General features: G+C 43.1%; 1 protein-coding gene across 1 annotated transcript in view; it reads left to right on the forward strand.

Annotated features, from left to right (window-relative positions):
• The window catches only part of LOC311140677 (peroxisomal carnitine O-octanoyltransferase-like), a 16064-nt gene extending 11452 nt beyond the window's left edge, over positions 1-4612 (forward strand). The window contains exons 8-16 of the mRNA XM_084175853.1: positions 1-125; positions 547-648; positions 796-879; positions 1004-1111; positions 2133-2263; positions 2404-2527; positions 2645-2817; positions 2889-3008; positions 3305-4612. The exon at positions 1-125 is cut by the window's left edge and continues 1 nt beyond it. Of these exons, the coding sequence (XP_084031979.1) occupies positions 1-125; positions 547-648; positions 796-879; positions 1004-1111; positions 2133-2263; positions 2404-2527; positions 2645-2817; positions 2889-3008; positions 3305-3425 (1088 nt within the window). The 3' untranslated portion in view covers positions 3426-4612. The remainder of the gene's footprint in view (positions 126-546; positions 649-795; positions 880-1003; positions 1112-2132; positions 2264-2403; positions 2528-2644; positions 2818-2888; positions 3009-3304) is intronic.
• The last annotated feature ends 5907 nt before the right edge of the window (positions 4613-10519 follow it).

The following is a 10519-nucleotide window of genomic DNA, read 5'->3' on the forward strand; positions in this document are numbered from 1 at the left end:
CCAGGGAGTATCTGATAGGTATAGATCCAGCCAATAAGACCCTCTTAGAGACCATCCAGAGCAGTCTGTTTGTGGTCTCACTGGACGATGCTAAACCCTACGCTACTGCAGAGAACTACACACCGGTACGTACAAACACACACACACAACCTCTCACACACTGTAGACGTACATTTGCAATAGCAAGTTGACTTTGTAAAGGTAAAAGAGCAGACTGGAGTCCAGGATGCGGTCAAAGTAAAATGCAAAGGATAGTAGCACCAGAGGCTAAAAAGCAAACTTTCAGTTAAACAATGAGAGCAGTGAGACTTTTGCCGCTTTGTGATGTTGTCCGGTACAGAGTGAGATCTTTTTAAGTTATGTGTAAGCAATTAAGCAGGTTACACGTGTTTTGATTGTTTTGATTGTAAGTAAAGATATGTGAGGATATGACATCTGGGTCGTAGTCTTGTATCCCGGTCGGCCCCTACAACACACACACACACACCACAGGCAACCATACCATCCTAAGTGTGGTATAATATGACCTTTGGTCTTTGCCCCCAGGTGTCCCTGGAGGTGCTGATAGGAGACCCCACCATCCGCTGGGGAGACAAATCCTACAACTCCATCTCCTTCGCCGACGGAACCTTCGGATCCAACTGTGACGTGAGTTACTGTGTGTGTTTGTGTTTGTGTTGAGAGAGAGAGAGAGGTTTGAGATAACAATACTCCTCTGTTGGCAGTAATGTAATGATGTTTTGTTGTGAGCGTGCTTCTATCTATGGTAATTGCTGCTTTGTGTGTGTGTTGCAGCATGCCCCATTTGAAGGCATGGTTCTGGTAACTCAGTGTTACTATGTGGATCAGCAGCTCAAAGCTACAGAAGGCAAGTGGAAGGTAAATACAGTTTATATTGAACTTATTCTCTGACAGTGACTGAGGATCTTGTTTGTCCTTAATTCCAAGTTCCTTACTTTCACTGTAAGCAAACAGTATCTTTTTATTGTGTGTATCTGTGTAGGGCTCTGAGACAGTGCGGCCTATGCCTCTTCCTGAAGAGTTGGTCTTCACTGTTGATGACAGAGTCAGGAGTGACATTGCACATGCCAAGCAACAGTACTTTGAGACTGTGAGTCCACAAACACACACACACACACATCTTCCATTCATTTCTCTGCTTCCCCCTGGTGGTCAGATTAGACCACCGCAGGTGTTGTGTTGATTGCGCACAAACAGAAGTCTGCGCAGGACTGTCTTCTTGTCCGACTCCCATCCGCTCCCTCAAGAACTGGTCCCGAACACGCCTACAGTCCCCAATGTTATTTTAAGTGTATGTTATGCAATTCTGCCACCCTAGGCAATTCTGCCACCCTAGGCAATTCTGCCACCCTAGGCAAGATCAAAATGTGCAAAACATTGCCTAAGAAACAGGTTAGTGAATAGTCTGACAAAGAGGAGCTTTTAAACAGAAAGACAACCATTCGAAATAATCTGTGGGTCCCCCAAAAAAAATCATCCCAAAGTTGTTTGTCTGACCGCCAGCAGCATGAGAAATGCAGACCGTGAATTCTCTGTCTGGGCCGCAGCTGTCTAACACACACCCTCACAAGTCCTTACACTCCCCACCTCACACACACAACTGTAATCTGTGTGTGATATCTGGTTTGACAGACCTGTGTGTGATATCTGGTTTGACAGACCTGTGTGTGATATCTGGTTTGACAGACCTGTGTGTGATATCTGGTTTGACAGACCTGTGTGTGATATCTGGTTTGACAGACCTGTGTGTGATATCTGGTTTGACAGACCTGTGTGTGATATCTGGTTTGACAGACCTGTGTGTGATATCTGGTTTGACAGACCTGTGTGTGATACCTGGTTTGACAGACCTGTGTGTGATACCTGGTTTGACAGACCTGTGTGTGATACCTGGTTTGACAGACCTGTGTGTGATACCTGGTTTGACAGACCTGTGTGTGATACCTGGTTTGACAGACCTGTGTGTGATATCTGGTTTGACAGACCTGTGTGTGATATCTGGTTTGACAGACCTGTGTGTGATATCTGGTTTGACAGACCTGTGTGTGATATCTGGTTTGACAGACCTGTGTGTGATATCTGGTTTGACAGACCTGTGTGTGTGTCTCCAGACCCAGGACTTGCAGGTGGTGTGTTATGCCTTCACCTCGTTTGGGAAAGCAGCTATCAAACAGAGGAAGCTCCACCCAGACACCTTCATACAACTGGCCCTTCAACTGGCTTATTACAGACAGCATGGGAGGTAACACCACCCATCATCCATCCAATTCATCCATCCATCACACACCCAACATCCACCCACCCATCCATTCATCCATCCTTCCCCCCCAATATTCTCTCCATAACTGATGATTGATGATTGATGATAATCCCCCGTCCCAGGTCAGGTAGTTGCTATGAGACAGCGATGACCAGAAGGTTCTACCACGGCAGGACTGAGACCATGAGGCCCTGTACCCTGGAAGCTCAGAACTGGTGCCGCATCATGCTCAACCCTGCAGCCAGCGTAAGTGTGAGAGTTTGTGTGTCCAATAAACCAGTTAGTTCTTCATTCATTGTCATGCCATACATGTAAATCTGGCGACCAGGCTACTCACACTCTGACTTTCTGTGTGTCTCCCAGGCTGAGGCTAAGAGGAAAGCCCTGCTGCTGGCCTTCAACAAGCACAACAAACTGATGGCCGAGGCACAGAACGGAAAAGGTTTTGACAGACATCTCCTGGGCCTGTACCTGATCGCCAAGGAGGAGGGACTTCCTATGCCAGACCTTTTCATTGATCCACTGTATTCCAAGAGGTTTGTGTGTGTGTGTGTGTGTGTGTGTGTGTGTTTATGGTGTGTGTAATGTGTGTGTGTTCTCTCTCCAGTGGCGGGGGCGGTAACTTTACCCTGTCCACCAGTCTGGCTGGCTACACCACAGTTCATGGGGTGGGCGCTCCCATGGTGCACAATGGCTATGGGTTCTTCTACTGCATCAGAGATGACAGGTGGGCTAACACACCCAAACACACACACAAGACCTGGACAATGATTATCGTGGACTTGTTTGACATTTTATTGCATTGTTAGGAGCTAGTAACAAAAGCATATCACTGCACCCGCTATTACATCTGCTAAACTTTGATTCAATTTGATTTTGAACAGTTGTTATTTCTGCTATTTGGTCTAACATGTAGTTAGTAGAATTTGTAGTTTGTCGTTAGTACATCTGTCCTCTCTATGATGGCCTGATTGTGTTAACCTCTTGAAGCTTCTGGTGTCTGACTTGTACATCCTGTTTCAGGATCGTGGCTTCCTGTTCGGCGTGGAAGTCCAGTCCAGAGACGGATGCAGAGACACTGTTCCAGAACCTGGTTACCTCCCTACATGAGATGCTACATCTGGCTACCACAGCTCAGCTGTAACACACACAGTCTCTAGATGGCAGCCAATAATAGTTTAGTTTTGCACAGATCAATGCAAAGGCATTGTAACAATGCTGCACGTAGCCTAGAGGTTAGAGCGTTTGGCCAGTAACTGAAAGGTCGCTAGTTCAAATCCCTGAGCCAACAAGGTGATAAATCTTTCAATGTGCCCTTGAGCAAGGCACTTAACCCTAATTGCTCCAGGGTCGCCGTTGATAATGGCAGACCTTTGCCATGACCCCACAATCTGGGGGTGTCTCAGGGGGAGTTGAGATATGTAAAAAATATAAGCACCCACCAAATTATTATTATAATGCAGCCCTTGATTGTTTTCTAAATGTTTACAAAAAAATAATTATTTGTTTAAATGCAGCTCAACAAATGTGTTTATTTTGCACTTTAATTAATGTAATTCTCTGTGATTTTATGTATTTTGCACTTTAATTAATGTAATTCTCTGTGATTTTATGTAGCAGCTAGATTGGGAGTTCCCTGTTTTTAAATGTATAGATTGAACTTCCACAAGTTCAGGTAATACCTCCTCATTTTGGCCTGTTTGCTTCTGATTCGTTCCTAGTGAATATGACTCAAGACTAAGAGCAGGAAACATCCCCTGGCACTAGAATGAGTTGTCCCATAGCGATAGATAGAGGACCGTAGTCCCCAAAAGCCTGTTTCAGCATGGGCAGCGCCATTGAGGACTTCCTATGGGCGACTGGTAGCCTAGCGGTTAAGAGCGCTGGGCCAGTAACTGAATGGTCGCTGGTTCGACTCCCCAAGCCGAATAGGTGAAAAATCTGTCTATGCCCTTGAGCAAGGCACTTAACCCTAATTGCTCTTGTAAGTCACTCTGGATAAGAGCATCTGCTCAATGACCAAAATGTATAAATGTATGGGTTAAGGAAGGATCACATAATTCCATCCAGGTCACCACGAGTGATCAGCCAATGAATTATACTTGTAAAGGAAGCATTCCATAACTGCAGTTGGCAGTAAATCTTTGGAATACAGCCTAGTTGTTGTTGCATTTCACCTAGCTTCCACATGGGTGAGACATTCTACATGAAGCACCTTTAAGGCCAGGCACCACAGGCTGAAATTACATTTTTGCAACTGCCAATCAATTTTGAGATTTGTTGGTATTTTGGTCCATTAGTATTTTCAAAAAGTAAACATAAATGTCAATCACGATGAAAATGTATATATTCTTTAGTTTATCATACTAGCGTTATCAAAATGTTATGAATTTTAAACACTTTAAAATGGACATGCATCCATAATTTCAAAGCTCAATTACACATAATTTAAAAGCCAATTTCATAGAGAATGTAACAAACTGGACTATATGTAGTATCTTACTTTGAGGAGATGGTGATTAGCTCTAAATAGGTGTTTGGCGTTTGGTAGTCTAAATTCAGTGTTTTTGTTTTTAACTGCCATTTCCCGAAAGTCAGACTCTTCCCACACACCAACACATTTTCCTCAGCGTCAGAAGCATCTGCATTCACCAACTTTTTTGTGGTTATCCTTCGATATATTCTCGAGACTTGCCCAGAGGGATTTATTGATATGTTGTCAGTTTATTATATACAACATTTTATTCTGAAAAATGTGCCAAAAATGCATTTAACGTACATGTCTCTAGTATTCTACAGATAGAAAGATGAAAAAAGTATGTATCCACAATCTGCTCTGAGTAAGTCCTGTCCCGGAGTGTTTTAACAAAATTAAAACAGCATATTTAGGCTGACTTAATCCAGTGTCCAGAAAAATGGGTTTGAGGGATATGCAAATATGTACAATTTAATGAGATATCGCCTCATTTGCATACTTTAATACAATATTTCCGATTTTTTTAAATACAAAAAGGTATTCAACTGATAAAATTAGATTGTGATATGATTGTCTTAGTTTTTATTTTAAAGCCAGACTCAGTAAGTCCCAAATATATCTCGAAATGTATAGATGAAGGATGAATTTCAAAGTGATCCAAATTAAGTTTTTATGAATTATAAGTAAAGCAGCTGTGTTTACAAATTGCAGGTCATATTTCTCCAGGTAATTATGACGAAAAGGCCTTTCTCTCGCGCACTTTTTATATGTCCCTCTGATCCATCCACGACTACAGCAACACATATCTAGCTATATCCATTTTACATTTAAGTCATTTAGCAGACGGTCTTATCCAGAGCGACTTACAGTTAGTGAGTGCATACATTTTCATACTGGCCCCCCGTGGGAAACGAACCCACAACCCTGGCGTTGCAAGCGCCATGCTCTACCAACTGAGCTACAGTTGCTATCCCTCTCAATACAAACAAGACTCATAAAAGGAAAGTTGAGTGATCCAGAATAAACGTGCATTTTAGCTGATAACTGCATGTCCTAACGGTTAATAATATTGGCTCCTGGCTGTCAGTCCGTCTGCCTGTCTGTGCGACAGCTGACGATACGCAAGTGATCATATTGGAAAACACTGGTGGGTTTGTCGTTACAAAGTTGTTTTGATGTTGCTAGTTTGAGCTTCTGATTGAACTGGAATTGTGGGCGATTTTCATTCAGCAAGGGATTGAGAATATTTCCAGCAGTATGCTGGACACTATGGATAATGTGAGATATTTATTATTTTTATAATTGATGGGATGACTAACTTAGAAAGAATGCATTCTGGACTGTGCTAATGTAGGTTGTGACACCTGGCAAGCTGTGATTGATGTGAAGAGCTGTTTTAGGGGGTAAAGGGAGATAAGGATTTGTGTCTCCAGATGCTGGAATATACTGGTTCTTTGTGATCTGTGAACCTTCCTTGGACGTAGGAATGGTGTCTAAGGGAGCTGGCTCTTCTCACTATGACAGGTTGTTATGATATGGACATATGCCTGGTAACAGGGGTGCATCAACGGATTGGCTGAGTAAGTCTAAACCACGCTTAAGTCTACTCTAATTGGCCAGCAGAGAGGTGGGAAACTCTCTCTGTCAGAGTATTTGAGTATTGAATCTGAAACAATGGATTAGTTCTCTGAAGTGCCCTGCGAGGTATTTCAAAGAGCCCGTATATACGAAACATCATATTTACCATTGAAGGTTTTTGCATTAATTAAAATAACTAGTATATCTTAGAAGTCGTGTTGACCTCTTTTGTTCCTAATACCAGATTTGAATTGACGCAACTTTGACAATTGGTGACCTCGACGCGATCTGGTAGAAGGGACTTCGCTGGGTACTGTCCGGCCCATTGGTCATCTCTTTCATTGGACTGTGTTTCACAAAAAGTCCGGACAACTTAAAGGTAAGCAGATACCTATTGTTAAATAACTAAAGATCTGCAAATTGGCTTTATTCAAATTAATTTTGTGAAACAACTGTCTGATGTAAGTGAACTAAATTATGAAACTATTATGAGTAGATAAGCACAAAATTGTGACAAATAAACCTTTGGTGAAATGTGATGTTAAACCATGGTACCAGAGAGTATTGATTCTACCGGCAAGGTCCGTAACTGGGAGACGGCTAGGTTCAGGAGACAATACTGACATCTACCGGCAAGGTCCGTAATTGCGACAATACGGCTAAGGTTCGGAGATATAGGGAATAATTGATTTAAGTAATTGCTATCGGCAAGGTTCGTAACTACGACAGTACGGCTAGGTTCGAAGAATTACACCGGCAAGGTCCATAACTTTAAGGATATGGCTGGGTTCGGTAAATTTTAGATAATACTGGTGACTGGCAAGGTCCGTAACTAAGGGTTGCGGCTAGGTTCAGCACAGTGTTCTGAATAAAATAGACGCGGCTGTGTGCCCAAATAGATTGAGTGTGGAATATAAGTGTGTCATTTATGACTGTGTGACAGGATTATGACTGTGTATTGTGAGTGAGTGCGATAACTGTGTACTATTTTTGCTGTGTGATAACTGTATACTACGTTTAACTGTGTACCATTTTTGGCTGTGAATACAAATAATATTTTAAAACAGTAAATAATGAGAATTACAATTAGGAAATAAGGTTTAAATTGTGCAAACGTTAACAAAAGACACCCATAGGAGGTACTATAAAAAGTTAGACAGTGCGAGTGTTGTCGTATGCATGAAAGTGTGAATGATAAACCTGTATACCTTGATAGAAAACAAATTGGGAATCAAAAGACGTTTGTGGCTGTCCAAGCGGTATAATTTGGGAATAAATGTTGGATTTGTGGTTACTCAAACCATATAACCCGTCAGTGACAATCGAAAACATGAAATGAAAAGTGATGAATGAGTGTGACTGAACTAAAACGTTTGAACTGATATATTTGAAATATAACGTTTGATGTTTGACATAGCATAATACTGGTTTTAAATAAGTAAATTGAAGTGATATGGTGTGGCGCTTGATTTGTTGTATCAACCATTGGTTAAATAATTGAAACACTTGGGTTTATTCGTTCAGTTTACCATTTGATGTGTGGCGTTTAATTTGATGTAACAACCATTGGTTAAATAATTGAAACACTTGGGTTTATTCGTTCAGTTTACCATTTGATGTGTGGCGTTTAATTTGATGTATCAACCATTGGTTAAATAATTGAAACACTTGGGTTTATTCGTTCAATTTACCATTTGATGTGTGGCGTTTGATTTGATATAACAACCATTGGTTAAATAATTGAAACACTTGGGTTTATTCGTTCAATTTACCATTTGATGTGTGGCACTGTAAGAATACTGCTTTCAAATAATTAAGGCTGAAATAACCTGGCGCCGAGTTTAACTAATTAGGTGGGAATAATAGATAGATGTACTTTAAATAACTAAATAACGGACGAATATTACAAATTAAAACGGAAAAAAAAACATGACTACCAGCGGAGAAGCGGAAAGAATATTGAAGGCTCTAAAATCCACACTTGAAACAAACGGAGGAAAAGATGGAAAGGAATGGAGCAGGCGAGGAGAAAAACTCTATAGGGAATGGATAGACGATGGTTGTATACTGTCCCCCGATGGAGTGCCTGTAGAAGGCGAACCAGGGAGAATACTGGAGACATTGAAACGGAAAACCCAGAAAGCAGAAGGCGAATGGAAAAATGAAGGAGAGCCCCGCAGTGGCAAAATTAAAGACGCAATGGAGAAAGCAAAGCTAAAGGAGAGGATTGGCCTAGCAATGCTTGGAAAATTGAAGAAACTGTGTGTGGAGAAAACAGGACAAAAGGAAAGGACCCGTTTATACCCACCCTTACCTACAGCGCCACCACCATATGACGACCACCCAAAAACAATGGCTCCGGTTCTGGATATAGCGGGAAAAGTCCACTATCAACAAAGGACAGATGAGGGGGAAGAAGAAATGTGGGTCAGAAAGAGCGATATGACTGACAGAAGGGGAGAAGTGGACGTACTTTTAAAAGCTGCAAGAGCGCTAGAAAAAGGAGTGTTTGAACTGAGTAGAATTGAGGGAGAGACGGGGAACAGATGCGGAACAGAAGGAGGAGGGAGTGGTGACGGTGAGAGTGAGAAGGAAGAGAGAATGAGCCTAACTGGAGGAAACGTAAGGGGTGGTCTAGCCCAGGGGGAGTGGCAACGAAACAAGGATGCTGAAGAAGGGGAATTGAGGGAGAGACTTGAGAGACAGAGAGATGAAGAACGACTGGAAGAGTTGAAGATGATAAAAGAGGAAGTACGACACCAGGAAGCACAATTGCACAAGTTAAAAATGGAGCTCAAAGCGAACAAAAACGGAAGTGAAAGTGAACGCTCACCAGTAAGGGGACACTGTATTGACCTCAGAGACGGGGAAGAGAGTGAGGAGGAAAGAGGGAAACAACAAAAACTCATATGTGGAGCTTTTGATGGAGACGTATGGGACAACAATGATGGACCCGCATACCATACCCGAGCCAGGGCCCAGTCCAGAGAAGGACACAAAGGGGGGCAGTACCCGTTGAGGGAAACCCCAGGGGGGGCCTCAGTTTACAAGCCATGGTCCCACAGAGACATACAGACCCTGGTGGACAGTCTCCCCCAACCTGAAGAATCTGGACACAGATGGGTGAAGTCTTTTGAGAGTCTCACCGCAGCGGATGAACTCACCATAGGTGATATGGTTACTGTAATGAACAGGTGTATGGGTGACCAGGAATGCAGAGAGATAATGACCTCTGGGGGACTGAGAGGGCAAGTGGGGTCGGCTACAAGATTTGACCCCCACCGCAGTGAAGTATGGGATGTCATAAGGAGGAAGTATCCTACCCAGGCCAGAACCGAACTGATGAGAACTCTGATATTGAATGACGATGAAACCATACCAGCATACATGAAGAGGGCTAAGTGCCTCTGGAGGCAAGCATGGAATAAAGAACCAGGAAAAGACACCATGAAGCACCTCTTCCTGACAAACTGCTTGGGGGGACTCCCGGATCAGGCTCGAGCTGAATGTGAAAAAGTTGTGGCAATCACCGCAAAATCAATTCCGGAATTTACCGAGATAGCACAATACCATGTGGAACGATGGAGAGAGGCTAAGCGAAAGGAAGAGGATGAACTCAAACAACTTCAGAAAAAGGTTCTGAAGAAGCAACTGACAGAGGACAAGCCGGGAAAACAAATGGTGGTAACCAGTACCCCAACATCTAATCCTACCACTCCTGCACCCGGAAATGATACTACTTCTGCAGTTACTACTGTAATACAGGCAATGACGGGAATGATGGCACCTTCTGGTCCTCCTGGATATGGTGCACCCGCATACCAGCAACCCTATATACCACCACGACAACAGGGATACACCCCTAGATACGCTGACCAAGGGTGTTTTAGCTGTGGGATGCATGGCCACCTGGCAAGACACTGTTATCTCCCAAGACAGGGACAACAAAGAGGGAGGGGTTACATGGGACAGTCCAGAAGACAAGCACCGAGATACCAGCAAGGATGGGGAAACTGGCAAGGAGGAGGAATGCCAGTTCAGCAGCACCAACCACCACAACAGCAGAACCGAAAACAAGACCCAGCAGTGCCTAACGCTGCCTTCCTGCCCAGCATGTCATGGCTGGGTGACGAACACAATTACCAATGAAGCTGCCCAGAAACCCATAAGGATCCCACCACCAA

This window comes from Coregonus lavaretus (assembly GCF_964263955.1).
Source record: "Coregonus lavaretus genome assembly, chromosome: 13".
Classification (NCBI taxonomy): Eukaryota; Metazoa; Chordata; class Actinopteri; order Salmoniformes; family Salmonidae; genus Coregonus; species Coregonus lavaretus.